A 27,932-nucleotide genomic window follows, 5' to 3' on the forward strand; every position below is an offset into this window, starting at 1 on the left:
GACATAGTAGTTGTGAAGGTGGCTAGAAGTGGTTGAAATCTAGATCTATTTTGAATCAAGAGCACACAGAATTTGCTGACATGGGCTGAAACCAGAGTCAAGGTCATTTTCAATGGTGAATGAAGTCCAAGTATGGGAGATGACTACTTTTTGAGGTCTATGAAAGGATTTATGTGGGGGAATGATGTGGTCTCAGCTTGAGAAGATCACTTTGGACACCTAAGGAATAAGAGTGTAAGGCCAGAGAATAGAGAATTTATTATTTAGGGTAGACATGCCTGAATTGGAATGCTGCTGGTGGGAATGGAATAAAAAGATAAAAATTTGGAGTAATTTAGAGAAGCAAAACCAGCACAGGTAACCAAGTATGGATGTTGGGCAAGCAAGGGAAGAAAGTTAGGGGGAAGTGCCTCTTTCACAGGCACACATCTGATTTGAAGGTTAAATTTGTCCTTCAAAAGAAGACTTTGCTTCTTACTTTCCTTTTTTTTTTTTTTTTGTCAGTCATGGGGCTTGAACTCTGGGCCTGGGTGCTGTCCCTCAGCTCTTCAGCTCAAGGCAAGCACTCTACCAATTAAGCCACCACACCACTTCCATGCTTCTTACTTTTCTTTCATAATCTTTCTACTAGCATGGCAGGTAGAGGATAGTGGGGATTTATACATGTATGTGTAAGAAAATATCAATGACAAAGTGTTGGGATAATTCTGGAAAGAAACATTGAAAGGTTTTAGAAATAGCTGAAAGAATGGGAGCTGGTTAATTTAAAGGACACTAGGAATCAGTAAGATATTTTGGATAATTAATCAAAGGGTTCATGAGATGAGAGGAAAGAGTATTGATGGCAGATATTCTGGTTATTTACATTAGCTGCTTCATCTAGGTTATTTCAGGAGAGAGCCCAATTATCAAAGCCTAGCTTGTCAGCTGGGCGCTGGTGGCTCTCACCTGTAATCCTAGCTACTCAGAAGGCTGAGATCTAGGGATCATGGTTCAAAACCAGCCTGGGCAGGAAAGTCCGTGAGACTCTTATCTCCAATAAACCACTAGAAAACCGGAAGTGGCACTGTGGCTCAAGTAGTAGAGCGCTCACCTTGAGCTGAAGAGCTCAGGGACAGAGCCCAAGCCCAGAGTTCAAGCCCCACGATGGACCAAAAACAAAACAAAACAAGCCCAATTTGTCATAGTCCAGTCCCTCCATTACTGGCCTTGCATTTCCTATTGCTGTCAATCACCTCCACCTTTAACTTCAGCTAATGTCACTGTTGTTTTCCCTAGACTTCCACTATATAACAATCCTTTTTTCTAAAATGGAGCTTTTAGCTAGGCACTGGTAGCTCACCAGTAATCCTAGCTACTCAAGAGGCTGAGATCTGAGGATCTCTGTTCAAAGCCAGGCTGGGCAGACAAATCTGTGAGACTTATCTAACCAGCAAAATGCTGGAAATAGAGGTATGGCTCAAGTGGTAGAGCTCCAGCCTTGAATGAAAAAGGGAGACCATGAAGTGTTTTGTTTTGTTTTGTTTTTGTCAGTTGTGGGGGCTGAACTCTGGGCCTGGGCACTGTCCTGCAGCTCTTCAGCTCAAGGCAAGTGCCCTACCATTTGAGCCACAGCATCACTTCTGGCTTTTTTCTGCTTATGTGATGCTGAGAAATCAAACCCAGGGTCTCATGCATGTGAGGCAATACTCTACCACAGAGCCAGCCCCGAGACCATGAAGTTCTGAGTTTAAGCTCCAGTACCAGCACACACACACACACACACACACACGCACACACACACGCACACACACACACACACACACACACACACTCATTTGAAACTCCCAGGTCACTGTAGGTATGGGTGACTATATAGGTGAGGTTGAGGTGGTTGGAATGTGAGATGACCCTCTGTCTGACAAGGATATTTGTTAGGACATGGAATGGCAGAATCCTAGAGTATATTTTCTATCATTCAGGGGCTCTGGTAATTATCTAGGTTCATGTTCTAGAGTTTACCTTCAGTGGTATAAATAGGGAAGGACATTTTTTGCCTTCAATCTACATATATATGTGGTAAATATATACAACAGATGAAAATTTACTTGGTAAAGAAAAACACTAATAAGACAGAAGATAGCTTCAAACCATTCTCTTCCTCTCTTAGGACCTTCTCTTTGTGGGAATGGTGAGAGATGAACTATAGACATGCTGGCAAGCTCCCTTTTAGCTTTGGTCTTCCATTATCCTGTGATTGCTTCTGAAGAGGAGGAGTGTTTTAAAAGTTCTACTGTAAACTACAGTGTTGTTATGATGTTTCAGTAGGCAAGCTGGGTTTCTATTGAGGTGGTAAGAAAAAAGGGAAAATTTAGATTTTTGAATGAAGGAACTGAAGGAATTGGTTCCTGTTGCTTGGAGGAATGGGCCTTGAACTCAGGGCCTTGCACTTACTAGGTAGGTGCTCTACCAATTAAGCCACACCTCCAACCTAAAATCTTCCTCTTGATCATGAGTTCATTAAAATAATAATAAGAAGCCTAGCTCTAAGGTCAGTAGATCACTTTGTGATCTTCAGTAAGTGATAAGATCCTTTTGAGCCTGTTTCCTGATCTCTCAAATTATTCTAATACTGTCCTTTATAGAAAAAAGACTCACACAAAAAAAATCACACATATAGTTATGTCTTTTTTAGTCTCTTTCAATCTAGGATAGTCCTTTAGTCTTGCCATTTTCCTTCCTTCCTTCCCTTCCTCCCTTCTTCCTTCCTTCCATTGTGGGGCTTGAACTCAGGGCCTGGGCACTATTCCTGAGCTCTTTTGCTCAAGGCTAGTATTCTACCACTTTGAGCCACAGCTCCACTTCTGGTTTTTGAGTGGTTAATTGGAGATAAGAGTCTTGTGGGGACTTTTCTGCCTGGACTGGCTTTGAACCACAGTCCTTACATCTCAGCCTCATGAATAGCTAGGATTATAGGTGTTAGCCACCAGCACCCAGCTTGTCATTTTCTTTTCAGTCTTTCAGCCAAAAAAATGAAATGTAAGTAACAAACTGAATTGGCTGCATTTTTTTTATTGGTCGTGGGGCCTGAACTCTGGGCCTGGGCATTGTCCCTCAGCTCTTCAGCTCAAGGCTAGTGCCCCACCACTAGAGCCACAGTGCCACTTCCAGCATTTTCTGCTTATGTGGTGCTGAGGAGTCAAACCAGGGCCTCATGCATGTGAGGCAAGCACTCTACCACTGAGCCACCTTTCCAGCTGTGGCTGCAACTTTTTATACCAGTGGTTGATACATACATTTTAAATTTCATGTAAATTTTAGCAGGAGCCCAAATGGTTGCCAATCTAAATTTTATAAAATAAATGTAAATTCTAGACATGTACTCTTCTGAACTGTATCCCCAACTCAAAGTAAAGGCTATCTATCTATCTATCTATCTATCCATCCATCCATCCATCCATCTATCTATCTATCTATCTATCTATCTATCTATCTATCTATCTATCTATCTATCTAGCATCTGTCTAATCTTTATTTGTGTGATACAAGGACTTGAACTTATACTCACTAGGCTTCCCTCCCTCCTTCCCTCCCTCCCTCCCTCCCTCCCTTCCTTTCTTCCTTCCTTCCTGCCTGCCTTGCCTGTCTGCCTTCTTTCCTTCCTTCTTTCTTTCTTTCTTTTTCGCTCTTTCCTTCCCCTTCTTTCCTTCTTTCCTTCCTTCCTTCCTTCCTTCCTTCTTTCCTTCCTTCCTTCCTTCTCTCTCTCTCTCTCTCTCTCTCTCTCTCTCTCTCTCTCTCTCTCTCTCTCTCTCACACACACACACACACACACACACACACACACACACACACACACACTTTCTTTTTGCCAATCCAGGGCCTGGATGTCATCTCTGAACCTATCTGTGCTCAAGGCTAGCTAGCACTCTACCACTTGAGCAACAGTGCCACCTCCAGCTATTTCTGAGTAGTTTATTGGAGATAAGACTTTCCTGCCCTGGTTGGCTTTAAACCATGATCATCAGATCTCAGCCTCCTGAGTAGTATAAGTCACTGGCCTCTGGCTTCATTCGGCTTTCTCACTTATGTCTGGCACTCTATTTGAGCCATATCTCTACTTCTAGCTTTTTACTGATTAATTGGAGATAAGTGTCTAATGTACTTTTACAGGCATGCTCATGCCTGGCAAGCACTTAAAGTTTTGAAGTAAGGGTGGGATAAAAAAAAAAAAAATTATAGAGGGTCAAGTCAGAAGAACCTTAGATATTATTTCATCTCTTTTGGGAATATAAGGCTTTAAGAACATCCCATATACAAAGTTTTAAGTATTATTTACTTATTAAAGCCTTAGTGATTTTTGAACAGGGAGATCATCTTGAAATATATGATTTTAGAGCTGTTCATCCTGTAACACATTACATAGAATTAATTACTCTTGGCTGTGAATGCAGTTTAGTGTTAGAGTGCTTGTCTAGCATGCATGAAGCCTTCGGTTCAGTTCTTCAGTATCACATAAACAGAAAAACCTGGAAGTGGTACTGTGGCTCAAATGGTAGAGTGCTAGCCTTGAGCAAAAGAAGCTTAGGGACAGTGCCCAGGTCCTGAGTTCAAGCCCCAGGACTGGCAAGAAAAATTAATTATTCAGGCAGAAAACATCACTAGAGGGCTGGAAAGGTGGCTCAGTGGTAGAGTACTTGCCTTGCATGCATGAGGCCCTGGGTTCGATTCCTCAGCACCACATAAGCAAAAAGAAAAAAGCCGGAAGTGGCGCTATGGCTCAAATGGTAGAGTGCTAGCCTTGAGCTGGAGAGCTGAGGGACAGCGCCCAGGCCCAGAGTTCAGCCCCACAACCAACAAAAAATAAATAAATAAATAAATTTGAAAAACGAAAACATCACTAGAGTCTATCAACACATATTTCTGAATGTATTTTTTTTTTTTGTCAGGATGTTCATTCTTTTTTTTTTTTTTTTTTTGGTCGGCCGTGGGGCTTGAACTCTGGGCCTGGGCGCTGTCCCTCAGCTCTTCAGCTCAAGGCGAGCGCTCTACCACTTGAGCTACAGCGCCACTTCCGGTTTTCTGGTGGTTTATTGGAGATAGGAGTCTCACGGTCTCTCCTGCCCGGGCTGGCTTTGAACCGCGATCCTCAGATCTCAGCCTCCTGAGTAGCTAGGATTACAGGTATGAGCCACCAGCGCCCGGCAAGATGCTCATTCTTGAAATCACTGTTTTCTTCTTTTTTGTATGATATTTATTTATTTATTTATTCATTCATTCATTTTGGCCAGGCCTGGGGCTTGAACTCAGGGCCTGGCCACAGTTCCTGAGCTTCTTTTGCTCAAGGCTAGCACTCTACCACTTGAGCCACAGTATCACTTCTGGCTTTTTCTTTTCATGTGGTACCGAGGAATCAGAGCCAGGGCTTCATGCATATGAGGCAAGTGTTTTACCACTAACGCACATTCCCAGCCTTTTGCATGATATTTGAATAATTAAAATCTATCCAAACAGTCAATTACATAGGCCTCTTATTGAATGGTTCTTGTACTTACCTATTTGAAGTGTTCAACTACCACACATATTGTTAGAGAATCTTAAATATGGCATCCAGAGTCAATGAAAATCTATCCAGTTATCTTCACATGATATGGAACAAACTGAGAGAAATCTAGTTTTCTTTGTATGGACACCCATGCCCCTATACAAATAAAATCCATACACTATTCATAGATAACCTACTAGCTTCAAATTTAAATGTTTCTACTTACAGATATCTGTCAGGCACTATACTCAGAGCTTAATATATCACAGTAATCAGGAGGAATCTGGTCTTTGTCTTCATGGAGCTCACAATCAACAAAGGCAAGATTTTTTTTTTGTCAGTCGTGGGGCCTGAACTCTGGGCCTGGGTGCTGTCCCCAGCTCTTCAGCACAAGGCTAGCGCTCTACCACTTTGAGCCACAGCACCACTTCCAGCTTTTTCTGCTTATGTGGTACTGAGGAATCGAACCCAGGGCCTCATGCATGCAAGGCAAGCACTCTACCATTGAGCCATCTTCCCAGCACAGGAATGAACTGTTAGGAACAAGGTGATTTTCCTATTTCAAGGGAGAGGGTGAGGAATTGGGGGTCTTCTCTCCAAGAACAATTGAATGTACAAATGGTCCTGTGATGTGTGACAATGCTAGGACTATTAATGTGGACATACAAAAGTTTCCATGTTATCAGGATGTTAAAGAGCTCATGGAAATTGTGAACTTTACCACAGTCTATAGGTCAAGGTAAATAAGAGTGTCCTCAGCTTCTTACAGTGCTCTTAGCAATCTTTAGGAGAGAGACTTTTCCATGTTAATTTGAGTATAGCTTTCATTGGTATAGTGGAACACACACACTAGTCTGGGACCTAATTACAGAGTTGACCTTCTCAAATCTTCCCATGAAGTTCTTGTGGTTTTTTTAATTTTTTAAAAATTATTTTTTATTTATTTTTTTGGGGGGGGTCCGGTCGTGGGGCCTGAGCTCTGGGCCTGGGCACTGTCCCTCAGCTCTTCAGCTCAAGGCTAGGGCTCTACCACTTGAGCTACAGTGCCACTTCCGGCTTTTTTCTTATGTGGTGCTGAGGAATCGAACCCAGGGCCTCAGGCATGCAAGGCAAGCGCTCTACCACTGAGCCAACTTCCCAGCCCCTTAAAAATTATTTTTTGTCAGTCATGGGGCTTGAACTCTGGGCCTGGGCACTGTCCTTGAGTTCTTCAGCTTAAGACTAGTGTGGTGCCTGGCCTCTTGTGTATTTTAAATGGGGAAAATAGGTGGGGCACTGGTGGCTCACATCTTTAGTCCTGATTACTCAGGAGGCTGAGATCTGAGATCCCAGTTTGAAGCCAGCCTAGGAAGAAAATCCTCAGGACTCTTATCTCCAACTTATTAGCAAAAGCTAGAAGAGAAGGTATACCTCAAGTGGCTGAGTACTAGCTTTGAACAAAAAAGCCAAGTGAGAGAGCAAAGTTCCTGTACTGCCTACCTCCCAAGTGGGGATTATAGTGCTTTCTCTATCAGTTGTGAGAATCAAGGAGGGAATGTCCTTTAAAGCAGTTTTACATGTTCTCATGTGAGAAATTATCTGGATTTGGAAGGCAAGCACTTTACCACTGAGCCATCTTCCCAGCTCCAATTATCTGGATTTGTATTGATTTACACAACGATCATGTGAAGAAAGTATGGCAGGTTTCATTAGTTTGTTTTTCTCTTCCACAAGTAAATTAAGTACTGGATTCTTGGGATATGATTCCCATATCCTTAATTTCACCTTCTCAACTTCAAGTGCTGTTTCCAGTCTTTTCCATGGTACAGTCTAGGAAAAAGCTTACTGTAGGAACTAAAGAAACTTTTCTTGATGTGACTCCAAACTTTATTCCATAAGTTAGGTCCATATTCTTCCTCTCTGGGGATATCTCTTTTCTTTGAAACTGATTTTGAGGCTCCATTCTTCAGTTCTTCCCCTTTCCTTTTTCTTCTTCCTTCTTATCTCTTATACTTTATAGAGAAGGAAACCAAAGTTTCATTTGTGCAAAATTCATGCATTGAAATAGAGAGAGGGTAAACAATAAGCCTAGGTCTGGTGACTTCATATTCAGGGTCAGAAGTTCTCAAATTTTAGTATATAAATACTCAAGGATCTTCTTAGAACTTATATTACCATACACTATCCTGTTGAATCAGAATCTCCAGAGGATAAAATCTATATCTTGTAGTGTGTGTATATATGTGTGTGCTGGTATTGGGGCTTCAACTCAGAGCCTAGGCACTATCTTGAGTTTTTATTTGCTCAAGGCTAGTGCACGATTATTTGAGACAGCTTCATTTCCATTGTTCTATTGTGTGTGTGTGTGTGTGTGTGTGTGTGTGTGTGTGTGTGTGTGTGTGTGTGTGTGTGTGTGTGATATTAATTGAAGAGTCTCTCAGGCTTTCTGGCCAGGGCTGGCTTTTAATGGCAATCCTCAGATCCCAGCCACCTGAGTAGTTAGGATTATAGGCATGAGCCAGTAATACTGGCAATGCTTTGTATTTTTATAACTTCCTCAGATAACTGATGTTGGCAGGCTAACATCAGTTATAGTTTTTAATTAAAAAATATAAAAATAAGGATGGGAAGGTGGCTCAGTGGTAGAGTGCTTGCCTTGCATGCATGAAGCCCTGGGTTCAATTCTTCATCACCACATAAGCAGAAAAAACCGGAAGTGGTGCTGTGGTTCAAGTGGTAAAGTGCTAGCCTTGAGCTGAAGAGCTGAGGGACAGCGCCCAGGCCCAGAGTTAAGGCCCCATGACCTGCAAAAAAAAATTATTATTATTATTAAATTATTTAGGGGCTAGAGGGAAATATCAGTGGTAGCATGCTTAACATATTTGAGCCTTGGGTTCAATTCCCTCCATTTTGAAGTCGAGGATAAGACAGAGGTTATATCATCCTTTATAACATGAGAAAAGATTAACTGTGAGAGATTTCCTAAAAAGTGTCTGAAAATATTACATATGAAAGTTGATTTAAATTTTTTCAGCTCAAGTACTCCCAGAAATAGAGCATACTAGATTAAGGAAAAATGATTTAAGCAATGCTTTTTAGCTAGACATAAAGAACCAGTGCAATGAATATTCTCATATGGATCAGTTATACTTAAAGAATCCAATGTATGTGTAAAATAGTACCTCTGGCTGTTTCTGCACATTCTTTTTTTTCTGCTCAAGGCATAGTCCTCATTTAGGCAGAAACAATGACATGATAATAAAGAGAGATCTGCCCTCATTCTCTTGTTATAGGTATGCCAATATGCATCACAGGATGCATATGGTTTCTTTCCTACAAGCAGGCGTGTTGGCAGTGGTCTAATTGCTGTCTTCCCATCAGACAAGAGGTACAGAGTCTGACTGGCACCCAAGCTGTCAAGGATAACAGGGACAAGGTCTCTGGATCAGGACTGAAAATAGTTGGCAAAGGGACAGGGTACAATAATAGCACAGTCCAGGGCAAGAGTCCCATACCTTGAATCTCAGCTCCAGGGCCTTCTTTAGTTTAATGGCACAGAGTCCAGGACTGAGCCTCATGTAGGGGCTCTAAAAACTTCTTCTTTTTTTTTTTTTTTCTTTTTTTAGGGCCACCTCCACCAGACCCACCTCTACCTCTACCGGTCCTTCCTCTACCTCCACCTCTACCTCCACCAGTCTTTCCTCTACCTCCACCTCAGTCCTTCCTCTACCTCCACCTCCACCTCTACCTCTACCAGTCCTTCCTCTACCTCCACCTCCACCTCTACCTCTACTAGTCCTTCCTCCACCTCCACGAGTCCTTTCTCCACTTCCATCTCCACCAGTCCTTCCTCTACCTCCCTTAGTCCTTCCTCCTCAAAAAACTTCTTGACATGACTCTGACTTCCATTCCAGAAGTTCTATTCTGTTCTTTTCTGTGTCTATCTTTTCCACTGCCTGCCATGTAGCTATTTTTTAAATCTATATCCTCTCTTTTCCCCTAAGTCCTTCCATATTTCCTTTCTCTAGTCAGTCTAGATCCAGAAAGATATATGAGCAGAGATGTTTGCTCATTTGTTATTTGACCCATTCATTTCACAATTATATAATAAGTACACACTATATATTAAATTTTTGCTAGACACTGAGGAAGAAACAGATATCCTGTCTGCCACTAGGGAATTCATAACCCAATGAGGGAGGAACATGTCCTCATATGACTATATTACAAGAAAACGAAGTTCTAATATATCTTTGGACAAGAACCAACCAATGAATGAATAAATGCACAGCTAGATAGTACTAAATCTTTCTTATGAATGGATATAATTTTTCGGGAAAGAAAGCACTTGTAAAGATGTCTTCTTTTTCCAATTTAATGTATGTGTATTGCAATTCCAATAAAACTTTTTTTTTTTTTTTTTTGCCAGTCCTGGGGCTCCAACTCAGGGCCTGGGCACTGTCCCTAAGCCTCTCTGTGCTCAACACTAATGCTCTACCACTTGAGCCACAGTGCCACTTCTGGCTTTTTCTGAGTACTTTATTGAAGAGTCTCATGGACTTTCTTACCTAGGCTGGCTTTGAACCATGATCCTCAGATCTCAGCTTCCTGAATAGGTAGAATTATAGGCATGAGCCACCAGTACCCAGCTCCAATAAACTTATAGTTAAATATTTTATTGAGATATAATTCATACAAAATAATCTACCCATTTAAAATGTACATTTAATGACTTCTAATGTGGTCAGAGAGGTATGTAAATAATACTACAATTTTAGAACATTCACTCTTTCAAAAAGAAACTTGATTCTCATTAGCAGTCAGTCTTCATTTCTCCCAAACTTTTCCCACTTTTGCATAATCTTTTTTCTGGTTTGGTGGCTCTAACTAGTTGGGTCATTTTATATAAACTGGATCATATAATCTGTAACCTTTTGTGTTTAGTTTCTTCATTTTGTATAATGTTTTTTGTGTTCATGTACAGTAATTATCAGTACTTTTTTTTTTTTTTTTTTTGGGTCCGGTCGTGGGGCCTGAACTCTGGGCCTGGGTGCTGTCCCTCAGCTCTTTAGCTCAAGGCTAGCACTCTAACACTTGAGCCACAGCGCCACTTTCTGGCTTTTTTCTTTTTTGCTTATGTGGTGCTGAGGAATCGAACCCAGGGCCTCAGGCATGCAAGGCAAGCACTTCTACCACTGAGCCAACTTCCCAGCCCTCAGTACTTATTTTTTATGGCTGAAAAATATTCAATTGGCTATGCCATATTTTTATCTGTACATTCTTCAGGTGATAGACATTGGATTGTTTCCACTATTAGGGTTTGAACTCAGGGCCTTGAGTTCTTGATGAGCTTGCTTGCTCATAGCTAGCACTCTACCACTTGCACCACACCTTTAGTCCATCTCTTTTGCTAACTAATCTCACAGACTTTTCTGCCTGGGCTAGCTTTGAACCACAATCCTCCAGATCTCAGCCTCCTGAATAGGTACGATTCTGTCCATGAGCCACCTGTGCCTAGCCGTTTCCATTTCTTTTTGGTTTTTTTTTTTTGGGGGGGGGTCCAGTTGTGGGCCTGAACTCTGGGCCTGGGCGCTGTCCCTCAGCTCTTTAGCTCAAGACTAGCGCTCTACCACTTGAGCCACAGTGCCACTTCCAGATTTTTTCTTTTTTGCTTATGTGGTGCTGAGGAGTCGAACCCAGGGCCTCAGGCATGCAAGGCAAGCACTCTACCACTGAGCCACCTTCCCAGCCCCCCATTTCCATTTCTTGATTTCATAATGCTGCTAAGACCATTAGGATAAAAGTATTATGTAGATGTATACTTCCAATTCTTTTGAGTACATTTTTAGGAGTATAATCACTTGTGACTTTATATTTAACTTTTTTTAAAAAAAATTGTTGTTGGTGGTGGTTGTGGGGCTTGAACTCAGGGCCTGGAAGCTCAAGGCTAGCACTCTACCACTCTAAGTCATAATGCCACATCCAGTTTTCTGGTGGTTAATTGGAGATAAGAGTCTCATGGACTTTCCTGCCCAAGCTGGCTTCAAATCATGATCCTCAGAGCTGAGCTTCCTGAGTAGTTAGGATTACAGGTGAGAGTCACTGGTGCCCAGCCTCTGATGTTTTCAAAAAGAACATTTTCTACAGAATGAGGGGAAAAACCAAACAGAATGATAGATTTTTGAAAAGTACACTAATAGTTCATTTTTTGTGATCTTCAACCTTATAGTTGTGAAGGCTCTTCAATTTTGATTTTCTTTTTTATGCTTTCTGTGTGTGTGCACATGTATGGTTGTGTGTATGTGTGGTGTGTGTGTGCATGCATGTGCACACAAAGTGCCGGTTCTGGGGCTTGAACTCAGATCCTGGGCACTGTCCCTGAGCTATTTTACTCAAGGCTAGTATTCTACCACTTGAGTCACAGCTCCTCCTCCTGCTTTTTGGTTGTTAAGAGGTAAGAGTTTCATGGACTTTCTGTCTGAGCTGGCTTCAAACTGCAATCCTCAGATCTCAGCCTCCTGAATAGCTAAGATTATGGGTGTAATTACAGCCATCATCACCTGGCTATCTCTTATGATTTTTGTTTTGTGTGTGTGTGTGTGTGTGTGTGTGTGTGTGTGTGTGTGTGTGTGTGTGTGTGTGTGTGTGTGTGTGTGTGTGTGTGTGTGTGTGTGTGTGTGTGTGTGTGTGTGTGTGTGTGTGTGTGTGTGTGTGTGTGTGTGTGTTTGAACTCTGGGCTTGGGCGCTGTCCCTGCACTTTTCAGCTCAAGGCGAGCGCTCTACTGCTTGAGCCACAGCGCCACTTCCGGTTTTCTGGTGGTTTATTGGAGATAAGTGTCTCACAGACTTTCCTGCCCAGGCTGGCTTTGAACCGTGATCCTCAGATCTCAGCCTCCTGAGTAGCTAGGATTACAGGGGTGAGCCACCAGCACCCGACTCTCTATGATTTTTTTAAGGATAGAGAAGAGATTTATTGCATGGCCAGGGAAGCCATTATGCTAATCATTGTTTTAGAGTATGAGCCTTCTGGAAGTTCAAGTGTAGAATCTTAAAGCCCTCGGCACTTCTCGATTACTGCTCTCTTATCTTCTTACACTAACTTTCTCCCTTAAGAGCTCAGGACTCTGAATTCTTTCAGAGGTATATATGGTCTTCTGACTGGGGACTGTGGAAGTTCTCAGGTAGAGTCTTGCTGTCTGTCAAGATAGACAAGCTGATCAGGCTTTTTGTTGTTGTTGTTGTGGGGACAGCAGGACTATAGTTGTCATGATATGAAGTGGCCATCATGTCTAAAAGTACAAAGTTTCTGGATTGTAAGGATGAGGATACTCAGCAGCCATTTTGGCAGATCCAAGTCATAGCATTAAAAGTTACTGGTATCTGGGACCATTAAGCAAAAGAACTACCACAAATAATAAGAGCACAGTAGAGTCATTGATTAGGAAAAAAAATGACACTTGGTGGGGCAGGCAATCAGGTAAAGATTATATGAAAGCTGTCTATCACTTAGGGTTATCCTATTTATCTTATTTCTTTCTCATATTTCCTTTTCTGTCTTTGGAACCATGTCATTTAGGAGAAGAATGTCTTTAACTAGAGACATTTAGACTATGAAACTGTACTATCCAAAAAGGAAGCCACTAAATACATAGCTTTTTATATTTAAAGCCATTGAAATTAAGTTAAATAACAATTCTTCAACTATATTTCAAATGATCAATAGGCACAAGTGGCTAGTATCTATCACAGTGGACCATAGAATAAATAATATAAATAATAGTAATAATATAAATAATAGTAATAAATAAATAAAATAAATAATAGTAATGCGCTCAGTAACTCTGATGCCACCATTTTTGTGCCTTAGGTTTCACATCTGTAAATAAAAGTGGTTGGCTCTCAAAAGCTCCCTCTACTTTAGCTTTCTGGGTGATTTGTGATTCAGTGTTTTGGGTTTGCCTTCTTCCAACTTCCTATTCCAACCTTTCTACTTAAGCTAGGGCAGAAATACCCAGAGGGAACATTAAGCTGCTAATTTGTCAAGTTATATCACTTCCACTCCCTGCTCCCTTGGAGAAAGGGAACATGACCTGAGGGTACACTTACATTAGAGTACCTCACATCTATGCTGTACTTCATGGATCATAGAACTCTCACATTATCTCTTCATTTTATAGAATCAAAGAATACTGAAGTTGGAAGAGCCATAAAGGTCATCTCAATCTTCAGGGAGCATGAATTATATGGGAAGTTTATAGAGTGAAACTTTTGAGGACTCATGCCCTGGAGAATGATCTAGTACAAGCAGGTACTAGTGTTTATTAGCCAAAAATCTGAATTACTAACACTACCAGACCACACCATGAGAATACCCATGTATTTTTATTTCTAAATTACTTCATGGTTGTTTTAAAAGTGATATACAGAGGGTTACCTTTACATACATCAGGTAATAAGCACATTTTCTATTGCATAGTATCATCTGTTCCCTCCTTCTTGCCAGTTCCCTCCTTCCCCTCTCCACCCACAGATTACATAGTTTACTTTCCTCAACTGTGCAGACAGTGCGCTCCACTGCTGCACTATTCCATTTTTCCTCATCCCACCCTCCTCCATGTGTAAGGTAAAGTATACAGAATACAGAATAAATACATAGTCCTCAGCAAATGAAAAAAAAACATTAAGAAAAAAGTAGTTTGTTTTCATATCTTTGGAGTTTGTTTCAGTATGTGTATTATTATATACACATCCTGAAGAAGCGCTTGGGTATTGCACCTTTGTGATTCTTTCCTAAGATTATCCTCTTTTCGTCTCTCTGTATGTGAGTGTCTGGAATTCTGTGTAATTTGTCATCCAGGCAACAGGTGAAGATAGACGAAGTAAGGTAGAGACAATAGAAATATAGATATTTGAGACTTACTATTCTATTCTTCAGTACTGTCTCTTTCCTAAGCTAATCATTTCAATTTGGTGTCCCTCTAATAACAGATTAGACTTCTTGTCTGTTTCTTTTCTGGAAGGCCTAATTCACCAGGATAGAACTTTCCCTCCAATGTATCTATGAAGAAACCAGTTTTTATACCTATCTTTATGTTTTTATTGCTGGAGATCCAACCTAGAGTCTGTGAATGCTAGATACCCTTCCACTTTCCTTTCTCTCAGCAGTTCCTTCCTATTTGTGCCTTACTTGTGGTTGGAGGAAATTCAAGTATTTAATCTCTTTGACTACGTCTCTCTTATAAAGAAGTGAAGACTGTTCTTCCAGGTTACTAATCAATTATTGATCTTTTGAAAGTATGACTGCATTCATTGGGTTCCTATTGTGCCAGCTGTACTTGGAAGACACAGAGAAGAAGACATGATACTTGCCCTCCTAGAGGTCAGGGGGGAATGGAAAAGATAAGACCCATATACATGTAATACATTGCGGGGAGGGGTTGCTTTTTTTTGGTCGGTTGTGGGGTTTGAACTCTGGGCTTGGGCGCTGTCCCTGCGCTCTTCAGCCCAGTCGAGCACTCTACCACTTGAGCCACAGCACCACTTCTGGTTTTCTAGTGGTTTATTGGAGATAAGAGTCCCATGGACTTTCCTGCTTGGGCTGGCTTTGAACCGAGATCCTCAGATCTCAGCCTCTGTAGCTAGGATTACAGTCCTGAGCCACTGTGCCTGGCTTTTTTTTTTTTTTTTTTTTTTTTTTAAGATAACAACTGATCACTAGGATAGTGAGATAAAGGGCCTTGGGAGGAAGGGAGAACTTTGAGCTTTGCTGTAGGAAGGGGAAAATCTACCTAGGAAGATTCTATAGATGTTAATTTTTTTTTGGGGGGGGGGTCCGGTCGTGGGGCCTGAACTCAGGGCCTAGGCGCTGTCTCTCAGCTCTTCAGCTAAAGGCTAGCGCTCTACCACTTGAGCCACAGTGCCACTTCCAGCTTTTTTTTTCTGCTTATGTGGTGCTGAGGAATTGAATCCAGGGCCTCATGAATGCAAGGCAAGCGCTCTACCACTGAACACCTTCTCAGTCCCTACAGATGTTAATTTGGATGTCCTAAGGCTAAAAGGTCAGGGAGTACATGGAGAGGCCAAGAATGACATCCTTCAGAAGCTGGAGTTTGTGAAATGACTTATAGAGAATAAGTCATGTGGTTCACTGGGAGAAGCTCTCTACAACTAGAGAACAAAAGGCTGTGAAGTATGGTGTCTTTTTGCCAAATAGGAGGATAGCTACATGGGTTTGCAGAAGAGGGAGAAGGAAAGGAAGTGAGGGAGCTAGAGGTGTGGCTTGCATGGAAGAGCACAGGCCTTGAACAAAAAAGTTAACCACTATCACAGAGAGCTCATTCTTTCCACACAGCCAGGCCAAACCATAGGCCTCCTGTCCTGGGAGGATGGGAGAGCAGAAAACTGCTGTAGTCTGGCATGGCTCCCATGAAAGTGTATGTTAGCCTTAAGCCTACCTCCTTGGCTGATTAGGACTCTTTGGCTATAACCTAACGAGGTATGAGAAAAACAGTATCACCTTCTTAACTGCTCAGTCTTAAGCCTGAGAAGAACCACCAAAAGTCTCACTAGCGCCTCTCTGCAAGGACCTCCATACTTCCAATAAAGAAAAGTAAATAAATTCAGAAGTTAAAAAAAATAGATTCTAGGCCTTTCTTTTTTCTTTCTTTTTTTTCTTTTTTCTTTTCTTTCTTTTTTTTTTTTTGTCGGTCGTGGAGCTTGAACTCTGGGCCTGAGAGCTGTCCCTCAGCTCTTCAGTTTAAGGCTAGCGCTCTACCACTTGAGCCACAGCACCACTTCCAGTTTTCTGGTGGTTTATTGGAGATAAGAGTCTCATGGACTTCCCTACCCAGGCTGGCTTTGAACTGTAATCCTCAGATCTCAGCCTCCTGAGAGTAGCTAGGATTACAGGCATGAGCCACCAGTGCCTGGCAGATTCTAGGTCTTTCTTTAACAAATTGGCAACTTTAAGCCAGTAGGCAAAACTAGACAGGAATTAAGCTTAGATACTAAGTCTCCCACCAGAGCATAATTGTTTTTTAGTTGACACCTCTATTGTTTTTCCTATAAATCAAGGCTGTTATTGTATGTGTTGTTATTTTCTTATAGAAAAGTTTAAAAAAAGGGGGGTGATTCTTATCTTTAATATGATACATTTCAGCCATTTATATGACCTGTCTTGCCCTTATTATTTTTTTTTATTCTGGTGCTGGGATGGAACCCAGGGCCTTGTACACTCTAGGATGTGCTTTATTACTAAACTATATTCTAAACTCTGACCCTGTTAATTTTGTAGCTTTTTCTCCCAGTGTGGAGGAAAGAGGTCTGGAGTCCATGTCCCTTTCCTTGCTCTCTGCAATCGACCCTATAATAGCCTTTGAGGCTCAGAGTAGAGATCAAGTTGGATATTAAGAGTCCTAACAACCTAGAGGGCCTGGGACCGTTACAGAAGGCTAATACCTTCTCCCCCTTCTGTCCAACCCAGGGCCCCAGCCTGGTTTGTATGTCAGAGAAAGATGACACTGGAATAAAGTATCTATATTAATAATGTATAAACTTGAGCCCATAGCCAAGGAGAGGAACTTACACTCTGTGTGTGTGTGCATGTGCGCACGTGCTCATGAGCTCAAGTGAGATGTACTTTCTACGTACCAAGATCTATCTTAGGTGCTAAAGATTTTTGCAGTAAACAAGACAGACAAGGTCTCTGCTGTCATGGAGCTTACATACCAGTGAAGAATACGGTAAAGCCATGCAAAAATAAAATTAATGAGATGATTTCAAGTAATGGAATAGAGAAAAAAATCAAAACAGAATGATTTGATCATGTATTTCTAAAAAGGTAAGTTGCGCTAGGTGTTGGTGGCTCACACCTGTAATCTAGCTACTCAAGAGGCTGAGATCATGGTTGAAGCCAAATTGGGCAGAAAAGTTCCCATGAGTCTCTTTTTTTTTTGGTCTGGTTGTGGGGCCTGAACTCTGGGCCTGAGCACTGTCCCTTAGCCCTTCAGCTCAAGGCTAGTGCTCTACCACTTGAGCCACAGCGCCACTTCTGGCTTTTTTCTTTTTGCTTATGTGGTGCTGAGGAATTGAACCCAGGGCCTCAGGCTTGCAAGGCAAGCGCTCTACCACTGAGCCACCTTCCCAGCCCTTCCCATGAGTCTCTTATTTTCAATTAACTACTCAAAAATATGAGAAGTAGCACTGTGGCTCAAAGTGGTAGAGTATTAACCTTGAGCATAGAGCTCAGAGACAGCACGTAGGCTCTGAGTTCAAGCCCCATGGCTGACCAGAAAAATTTTTAAAAAGGTAAGCTGTGAATAATATGTGATGCGTGTATTTGTCAAGGATCTGTTTGAATTCTGGGCTCATATGTTTATGCTATTTTTGACCACATATTTATGTGCTAGCTTTGAGCCTAAAATGTTTCTATATTATAAGTGGGCTGGTATGTAGCACATGATGGGGATTTATGCATGGAGATATAGATGTCAGCAGTTAGCCATAACTGAAGACATTCTAAGTTCCTATGGCATTTGTCAGTGTGCAGGTTATGGAAATAGCTTTCCTGACTCTGGCATCCAGGGCCACCTGCCAGCTTCCTCACCCTTACTGCGTCTCACTTTAGAAAGCTTACTATGGTTGGCTCTTCTCAACCATACGAGGGGTAAAGCCAAGGAGAAGATAGTAACTGACTCACTGGACCAGAATCTGAAAGGAGGCTGATAATCTGCGTACCCTCTGTCAGTAAGAAAAGGCTTAGTTTCCCTGTCTGTCCCTGTCCTTCCTACTATGGGGGAATGAGTCCTTACTTGAAATTAGAACACTTGAGGATCTATTCTTGGCTCTGTTACTTATTATTGTATGACCTTGGCTGAGTGCTGCTTCTCTCTAGGTTTCAGTTTCCTCTTTTACAAGTACTCTGAGTAGTGAGGAAGGAGAGGAAATATGATGGCCTGTAGCACAGAAGGAGAGCTATGTCTAAAGGAGGGAGGGACATTTCAAGCAGAAGAAGCAATAGCATGAGCTAAAGTGTGGAGGTGAGCATGAACTTTGTGCAAAAACAAAGCAAGAAGAACCCACTAACGGCACTGGAATTGAAATATCTTTTGTTGTTGTTGGTGGTGGTGTGGGGCTTGAACTCTGGGCCTGGGCGCTGTCTCTCAGCTCTTCAGCTCAAGGCTAGTACTCTACCACTTGAACCACAGTACCGCTTCCAGTTTTCTGGTGTTTTATTGGACATAAGTCTCACAGACTTTGCTACACAGGCTAGCTTTGAACCGCGATCTTCAGATCTTAGCCTCCTAAGTAGCTAGGATTACATGCGTGAGCCACCAGTGCCTGCCCCCTCCTATCCCTGCCCCACCTTTTTTTTTTTTTTTTTAAGTCAGGAGCCTCACTATGTAGCAAAGACTGGCCTGGACCTTGCTATGTAGCCCATGTTGGCCTTGAACTCATGATCCTCCTGCCTTAGTCTCCTATGTACAAGGATTTTAGGTGTGTACCACCAGGTTCAGCTACCAATGTACCTTATCAAAAACAGTCACATCTGGCCGGGCGCTGGTGGCTCACGCCTGTAATCCTAGCTACTCAGGAGGCTGAGATCTGAGGATCGCGGTTCAAAGCCAACCCGGGCAGGAAAGACCGCGAGACTCCTATCTCCAATAAACCACCAGAAAACCGGAAGTGGCGCTGTAGCTCAAGTGGTAGAGCGCTCGCCTTGAGCTGAAGAGCTGAGGGACAGCGCCCAGGCCCAGAGTTCAAGCCCCACGACCGACCAAAAAAAAAAAACAAAAAAACAAAAAAACAGTCACATCTGTATACCATTTTGCCCTAATACTGCCCTAGGACAAAAGAGACCATCTTCCTGTTTTTATCAGCATAAAAAATAAGGCTCAGAAACACAGAATATATACATGTCTCAACTACCATACTGAAACCCTTTGATGGAATTAATACATACTTTAAAAAATGAATGACAGGAAAGTAAAATAAGCTTGAATTGGAGGGAGGGAGGAAAAAACTAGCAAGAACAGGGAGGGCTAAAAAAAGGTGAATGAGGATTAATGTGGTTATTTATTTTTATATATGACAATAGAACAAACCTGTTAAAATTGTTTCAAGGGGCTGGGAATGTGGCTTAGTGGTGGAGTGCTTGCCTAGCATGCATGAGCCCTGGGTTCAATTCCCCTGGGTTCTATTCTCTGTAACATATAAATAAAATAAATTTTTAAAAAGATTATTTTAAGGGGCTGGGAAGGTGGCTCAGTGGTAGAGTGCTTGCCTTGCATGCCTGAGGCCCTGGGTTCGATTCCCCAGCACCACATAAGCAAAAAAGAAAAAAAGCCGGAAGTGGCGCTATGGCTCAAATGGTAGAGCGCTAGCCTTGAGCTGAAGAGCTAGGGGACAGCGCCCAGGCCCAGAGTTCAGGCCCCACTACTGGACCCCCCCCCAAAAAAAGATTATTTTAAGAAGCGGGAGTAGGATGGGGAGAATGATAGAAGGGGTGAAGTTGACAGCATTACATGGGTTACATGTTTGGCAATGCATTCCTTGTACAACTAACATATACTAATAAAAATAATAAAATAAATAAGGATCAGAGATGGACAGTGAACTTTCCAATGATATATCACATGTGCATTTTTCTTTTCTTTTCTTTTCTTGCCAGTCCTAGGGCTTGAATTCAGGGCCTGGAAACCATCCCTGAGCCTCTTTATGCTCAAGGCTAGCACTTTATCACTTGAACCACAGTACCACTTCTGGCTTTTTCTTTTTCTTCTTTTTTTTTTTTTTTGTCAGTTGTGGGGCTTGAACTCTGGGCCTGAGTGCTGTCCCTCAGCTCTTTAGCTCAAGGTTAGCACTTTGCCACTTGAGCCACAGCACCACTTCCAGTTTTCTGGTGGTTTATTGGACGTAAGTCTCATAGACTTTCCTTCCTGAGCTGGCTTTGAACTGTGATCCTCAGATCTTAGCCTCCTGAGTAGCTAGGATTACAGGTGTGAGCCACCATGCCCAGCCCCAAGTGTATGAAGTATCTTGAGGGGCCAAAGTATCTGTTCAGTCAGCTCAAGGTGTGGTGGTAATTGGTTCACTATTACAGAACTTAGGCTTTAGTGTTAACAGATGCATTTTTTGACTGCTCCTATTGTGAAGATGAAATTATATCCCTAATCATTGGTTCTTTCTGGCATATCTCAGGGAAGGAAATGAGCCTGGGGAGGCTGCCCAGATCACATACCGTGAGCTTCTGGTCCAAGTATGTCGGTTCAGCAATGTTCTTCGTAAACAGGGTGAGTGTGGGGGTGTGGGAAAGGGGCTGGAGGGCTTGGCTTTGGAGTATCTGAGGATCTGTCGGGAGAGATGGAAGGAATCTAGTAACAGAAATAAAAAAGTTAGCTAACTGGGAAAGGGGACAGCTGGATGGGTGTGGACAAGTAGCAGCAGGAAGGATCAACAGGCCTGTTCTGTGTCTTTTACCTGCAGGCATTCGGAAGGGTGACCGAGTGGCCATCTACATGCCCATGATCTTGGAGCTTGTGGTAGCCATGTTGGCATGTGCCCGCCTTGGGGCTTTGCATTCCATTGTGGTAAGAATTTGGGATGGGGAAGAGGGAGCAGGTGGGGGTGGTAGAGATGAGATTTGGGGGTGGATTGGGTCTGGATGATGAAAGATTTTAGAGTGCTAACATCATAGGTCAAAATCAGTTATTTGGTTTCATCCAGGACCCTGGTTTGGAGATGCTGTTTCATGAGCAATTCTTTTTCTTCTTTATTTAATCTCTAGGCCTTTCCGTTCTCCTTCAGTTTTTCTTTCCTTCTCTAGTTTGCAGGCTTCTCTGCAGAGTCTCTATGTGAAAGAATTCTGGATTCCAGTTGCAGTATTCTCATCACTACAGGTGACTAATTCCCTCCCCCCTTCTCCAGAATTCCCCTATACCTTGACTCTTGGTCTCTATTCAGCTTGTTGACTTGGGTCTAATTAGGAAGGAGGGTCCAGGGACTGCTTGCCCTTGCTCTCTTGGTCCCACCTCAGCTAACTCTCAGCAGCCCAAATCATCTGGAAGAGCCAAGGTCAAGAGACCTGCTAAGGAAGGGCCTTATGGACATGGAGCCTACTGGGGATTTGGGTGCCTACTAAGGCCTGGAATATCTGTTGCTCCCCAAAGATGCCTTCTACAGGGGGGAAAAGCTTGTGAACCTGAAGGAGCTGGCTGATGAATCCCTGGAGAAGTGTCAGGAGAAGTGAGTATGCTCACCTCTTAGCTACTGCCCTGGGTGGACTGGGCCTTTCTCCAGTGCCAGCTTTCCTTTGCCCCTCCTACTGTGGATATGGGGTGAGGATCTTGCCAACTTCTCTTTAGAGCCAACTAGACTACTATTTCAGGCTTTTATCTCCTCCAGGGGTTTCCCAGTGAGATGCTGCATTGTGGTCAAGCACATAGGGCGAGCAGAGTTGGGCATGGGTGATTCCTCCAGCCAATCTCCCCCAATTAAGAGGCCATGTCCTGATGTCCAGGTGAGTTTGGCACTACTATGCTCTCTTCTGGGCTCAAATTTTCTACTATTTCTTGCTTAAGAAGTTCCCAATGTCTTCCTTTCATCATAATGCTGAGGATCTGGAAACAATCCTGAGTGCTTTCTCTGGCAGGGCTAATTGGGAGCAAGGGACTTTGACCTTGAATATGAGTAGACAGGTCCCTGGGTCTCAAAGAACTAAGGATGAGAAGTTGTGAAGGAGACTCCTGTGTTGGTTAGGGTATCTTAACTGGCATGCCGGACTCTCAGGGGTTGGACTTGGGTTGGAAATGTGTCACTTCTGTATCACCTGGGTGACTATATGGAGTCACTTGGCTAGACTGTGACTTGGGTGGGATACGTTTGTGGCCTAGGGGATGCCTACTATGGAGGGACTAGACTCCAGCCTTTAAGATGGCTGTTAGCTTTGGATCCAGTGCTTCTGGTGAGAGCAGAAAAAAAGCCCAATGGTGACTTCCAGGTCTGAGAGGTATAGATAGGGAAATCAGGTGATCAAAAGGACAGAGGTTTAATTAGATTATATGAATTAAAGGGTGCTGACTTGTCTTGGGACTAGAGAGGCTATAGTTTAGCAAGACTGGAAATTCTAATCAGTATTAGAGATTCTGCTGGATTCAGGATGAGGAAAATTGAGGCTGGGAAGAAGTGAGAGGGGAGTCTGGGGGAATGGGTATCCAGGAGTTAGGGCATATTTACCCTTTCCTGCTCTATTTCTTGGACCCTGCTCATCAGGCTTTCCATTCCATGGGCTCTTAACAGGGTAAGCTGAAAGAAAAATCCAAGCGCATCCAGCCCCAGGTACATTTCTGCTCTGCCTTGGGCACTGCTTCCCTGTGTGCTTGTCTGTGAATCCATCTGTTCTTTGTTTGTTTGCCTCAGTGAGGTGTGTTGTCAGTTCTAACCCCTTGACATCTACACTACTCCGAAGGGTTGTAAAATCAAATGTTTGTTTCTACCTTTGTCAACTGGCATAGAACAAGGATTCCAGAGATGTAGCAACAGACATCTGATTTCACAACAGCTGCCCAGGTCTTTTATGGGAAAGAGGACCAGGAAACCTGTCAGTAAGCGTTTGTTTTCTGTGCCCTCAGATGGTGTAGAGCTAGAAGAGACAAAGACAGGTAGAGGAGGTACAGTCCATGACTCTAGGATTTGTTATCATTTAGGGAGTTAGATATGTATTATAAATGAAAACAAAAGTTTTATACAAGACAGATTTATGGGATTTATTGAGATTTATGAAATGTACATACCTGTAACTTGAACAAAATCATTTTGTAGGAGGTTCTAAGAAGGGATATCCATAAGTGGGTGCATGTAGAAGATCATTACATAGGAGTGGGCTTGGAATTCAGTGGTCCATTTTAAAGATCTCTAATAAAGGGGCTGAGAAGGTGGCTCAGTGGTAGAGCACTTATCTTGCATGCCTGAGGCCCTGGATTCGATTCCTCAGCACCACATAAGCAAAAAAAGAAAAAAGCCAGAAGTGGTGCTGTGGCTCAAGTGGTAGAGCGCTAGCCTTGAGCTGAAGAGCTGAGGGACAGCGCCCAGGCCCAGAGTTCAGGCCCCATGACCGGACCCCCCCCCCCAAAAAAAAAAGATCTCTAATAAAGGGCTGGGGATGTAGCTTAGAGGTAGAGTGCTTGCCTAGCATGCATGAAGCCCTGAGATTGATTCCTCAGTACAAATAGAAAAAGACAGAAGTGGTGCTGTGGCTCAAGTGGTAGAGAGCTAGCCTTGAGCAAAAAAAAGAAGCTCAGGGACAGTGCCCAGGCCCTGAGTTTCAGCCCCAGGACTGGCAAAAAAAAAAAAAAAAAAAAGTCACCTCTCCTCTCTAGGCTTCATTTCACTCATCAGAAATAGAGATGATAATACATGCTTTTTTGTTGTTGTTGTTGTTTTGTTTTGTTTTTGGGTCCAGACGTAGGGCCTGAACTCTGGGCCTGGGCGCTGTTCCTTAGCTCTTCAGCTCAAGGCTAGCGCTCTACCACTTGAGCCACAGCACCACTGCCGGCTTTTTTCTTTTTGCTTATGTGGTGCTGAGGAATCGAACCCAGGACCTCAGGCATGCAGGGCAAGTGCTCTACCACTGAGCTGCCTTCCCAGCCCGATAATACATGCTTAAAAAAGAAAGTGAGGAGCCGGGCACCGGTGGCTCACGTCTGTAATCCGAACTACATAGGAGGCTGAGATCTGAGGATCATGGTTCAAAGCCAGCCTGGGCAAGAAAATCTGTGAGACTCTTATCTCCAACAAACTACTAGAAAACTGGAAGTGGTGCTGTGGTTCAAGTGGTAGAGCGCTCACCTTGAGCTGAAGAACGCAGGGACAACGCCCAAGCCCAGAGTTCAAACCCAACAACCAACCAAAAAAAAAAAAAGTGAGTGTCTAGGAAGGTGGCTCAGTGGTAGAATGCTTGCCTTGCATGCACAATGTCCTGGATTTAATTCCTCAGTACCACAGAAGCAGAAAAAGCAGGAAGTGGTATTGTGGCTCCAGTGGTAGAGCGCTAGCCTTGAGCTGAAGAGCTGAGGGACAGCGCCCAGGCTGAGTTCAGGCCCCATAACCGACAAAAAAAAAAAAAAAGAGACAGAGTTTCTTTCCTAAAACAAAACATAAAGCCCACTGTTCCTGTGAACTTTAACATCATCACAGGTTACCATACTCAAAGTCTACTACAATTACTCTCTTATGCTAATGGTACATATGTACATATAAGCCCCTTTTGTCTATTCTCATTAGTATGGTAGAGACAGATCTGATTTCTTGAGAATGTGGCTTTCTTTTTAAAACTCAAATACAGGTGGGGAATGTGGCTTAGTGGTAGAGTGCTTGTCTAGCATGCATGCATGAAGTCCTGGGTTCAATTCCTCAGCACCACATAAACAGAAATAGATGGAAGTGGTGCTCTGGCTCAAGTGGTAGAGTGCTAACCTTGAGCAAAAGAAGCTCAGGGACAGTGCTCCCTGGCAAAAAATAAAATAAAATAAAACTCAAACACAAAGTTGTCTTTTTTGTGTGTGTGTGGTATTGGGGCTTGATCTCAGGGCTTTGCACTTGCTAGCCTGACACTCTACCACTTGAGTGATACCTCTAGCCCTGATTTTCATTGGTAATTTTTGAGATAGGATCTGGCTTCTCACCTACATGCATGCTGGTGGAATCATAGGTATGACACATCATCGAATTCAGCTACTTTCTGTGGAGATAGTCACAAACTCTTCCTAACCTCAGACTTCCAAGTGGCTAGGATTATAAGTGTAAGCCACTGGGCCTAACCACTTCTTTTGAAAAGAGTTAACTAATAATGATTTAGAGTACAGGAGCTGTAGCCAGATGATCTGGATTCAAATTCTGGCTCTGTCACCTGAAATAACAGCATCACCACATAAGCTTTCATCCATCTGTAAGATAACTATAATAACTGACCTATTCTATAGGCTTTTTTCAATCTATGTGAGGTGCTTGGCATATAGTAACCACTCAATCAATGTTAGGTGTTATTGTTTCCCCTTTCTCCTTAACATAGCACACAGACTGGCATTTCTAAAAATGAGATAGAAAACAAATAAGAAACTTAATTCTACTTCAGGCTCAGGCTTCTGGGCTTTTATTTCTTGGAGGCAAAAAAAAAAAAAAATTAGTTACCAAAACTCAAAGAACCTAACAATAGACTTACAAAGTCCAGGGTCTAAAAACAGCATTAAAACCTGCAGAACCTTGGCAGAACTCCAAACACTTTTATCCTTCTGAAACCTTCAAAGGAGGGACTGGTATAGTTTGCAGGTGCACTCTTCAACCATATCACCTATGAGCGCCTTCATATTCCTTTTGTAAGAACAGCTGCCCTAATCTAAGGACAAGGGCCAACTCCTCAATTTTTATTTTAGAAAACTGAAACCTCTTCCTGGTTCAAAGCCCTTGGCCCAGCTTACATCAGGAAGTCATCCTGCTTCCTGGTGCTCATTACCAGTTCTACACCTGGAGTGCCACACCTCCTCCACGCCTCCCTAAACACACATAACTTCACAAAGGAAACAGTTTTGTCAGATTACAAGACGACGCCTCATTGCAGAGCCACAGTATAACTATGTCTTACATTATGACAATTCACAGTACTTTAGACCTGCACATTTTATATAAAGCAATATTGACATGGTTCTGCTTACATTCATAACTGCCCTCAGCTCAAGCAACCACTTGGCAGGAAATGTAAGAATTCATGTGATAATGTACACATAAACTCATATAGATCTTCCACTGAAAAATGGAGTATGTTTTATGCTTTTTGCTAGGGCTGCTTATTCTCTTTCTCTTTCTCTATGTCTCTCTCCTTTTTCTCTTTCAGTCTCTCTCTGTGTTGGTTGTAGGGCTTGAACTCAGGGCCTGACACTCTTACCACTTGAGCCACAACTCCACTTCCTATCTTTTTGCTAATTAATAATTGGAGATAAGAGAGTCATGGACTTTTCTGCCTTGGCTGGATTCAAACCACAATCTACAGATCTCAGCTTTCTGAGTTGCTAGAATTACAAGCATGAGCCACTAGCACCAGGCTTTCTTTATAGTAGCACCCTTACTTGAACTGGGATTGTCAGTCTTAGGAGGCTCAACTGACAAAAACTTGTAAGTTCTTAGGACTAAGAGTCCCATCATTAGTCATTTTATAATTTAACAAGGTATGTGTCTAACACTGGGAAATTCTGAAACCAGATATGCACTTAATAAGTTAGCATGGATCCATGTAATAGGGGAAGGACATTTCTGTCATATAACCATGTCTGTCTGCCAGCCAGGATCATAGGAACAGTCAAGAATCTAATGTCTATGAAAGAGCTTTCAGGCAGCTAAAGCAAGCCCCAAACATCAGATGCTTAAATTTATCTCCCATTGGTCATTGAACTTAACCTTATCTCTTCCGACATCCATCAGTCTTGCCCTAATCTCTAACTCCTGAGATAATCCAAGGCTTGCTATTTATTAGATAGTATCTTTTCTCTTTTGATGTTTCAAAAATCCTGTGAAACCATTAGAGCAGGAATGATTATCTTCCTTTTTAATAAGATGGACATGAAATAGAGTGATTTAAGTCATATAGCTAGGAAGTGACAAAATTGACATTGAAATCTAGTGTAGTTTTGGGACAAATTCAAGGAATCCAATTTTACCCAACAAAGAACAGTCTGAAAAAAAATTGGCATTTAAAAAAGAAAGAAAAGTAGTTTCATAGGAAGTTAGAGAATGTTTAGAATAACAGACCCAGAAGCCATTAAAGACAATCAGGTGTACGAAGACATTCTTTTCCTGGGAGGAATCCCCTGGGTTTTCCTCCATCATCTCGAATCAAGGCTTCCTGCTTCAAGCTGATGGAGAAAAAGGCTTCCTGCTGAATGAAACCTATTTCCATGAGAGAAGTTGCTATGGGTGACCCCACTGATTATCCATGCTATAAAGGTAGGAGAGACGCTTCAGAACTGGATGGGAAATGGACATGTAGGGAAAAGTGCTTGATTTCTTTCACAACTAACTACCAAGGTCAAGTACCCACTTCATCTGCAGTCTCTGACTGATTTTGCTTTTCTGAATTGTATGGTGTCCACATTCCTACTGATAATCTATTAGTTCCATAGTACATATGTGTGTATGCAGGCTGTATGTGGCTATTCATCTAACAAAAATTTACTAAATGTCTTGTGAGTGTCAGGAACTTTTACCAGATGTTGGGGAGGAGAAAGACATGTCACTACCCTCCTAGAAATCACTAGCTAGTTGGGAGAGTCAATAATCAAGGAAATGATTAAATAAAATAACTGAAAAGTATGTTTTATGTAGAAAAGACATGTGGTGCTGTGATTAATAATAATAGCAGGGGGTGGGACTGGAATCTATCAGATAC

At 42.4% G+C, this 27,932-nt stretch overlaps 1 protein-coding gene across 4 annotated transcripts in view; it reads left to right on the plus strand.

The window, feature by feature from the left end:
- Window positions 1-27,932, plus strand: part of Acss2 (acyl-CoA synthetase short chain family member 2) — a 41,750-nt gene that overhangs the window by 5,712 nt on the left and 8,106 nt on the right. For 3 of the 4 annotated variants that reach the window (XM_070007126.1, XM_070007127.1, XM_070007124.1), the window contains exons 3-8: window positions 20,699-20,790; window positions 20,984-21,087; window positions 21,324-21,396; window positions 21,667-21,742; window positions 21,902-22,016; window positions 22,796-22,834. In XM_070007126.1, the coding sequence (XP_069863227.1) occupies window positions 20,699-20,790; window positions 20,984-21,087; window positions 21,324-21,396; window positions 21,667-21,742; window positions 21,902-22,016; window positions 22,796-22,834 (499 nt within the window). The remainder of the gene's footprint in view (window positions 1-20,698; window positions 20,791-20,983; window positions 21,088-21,323; window positions 21,397-21,666; window positions 21,743-21,901; window positions 22,017-22,795; window positions 22,835-27,932) is intronic. The other variant, XM_070007125.1, reaches the window with a different exon arrangement.

The sequence above is a fragment of the Dipodomys merriami genome, unplaced genomic scaffold, assembly GCF_024711535.1.
Source record: "Dipodomys merriami isolate MVZ:Mamm:240054 unplaced genomic scaffold, mDipMer1.0.p SCAF_7, whole genome shotgun sequence".
Taxonomy (NCBI): Eukaryota; Metazoa; Chordata; class Mammalia; order Rodentia; family Heteromyidae; genus Dipodomys; species Dipodomys merriami.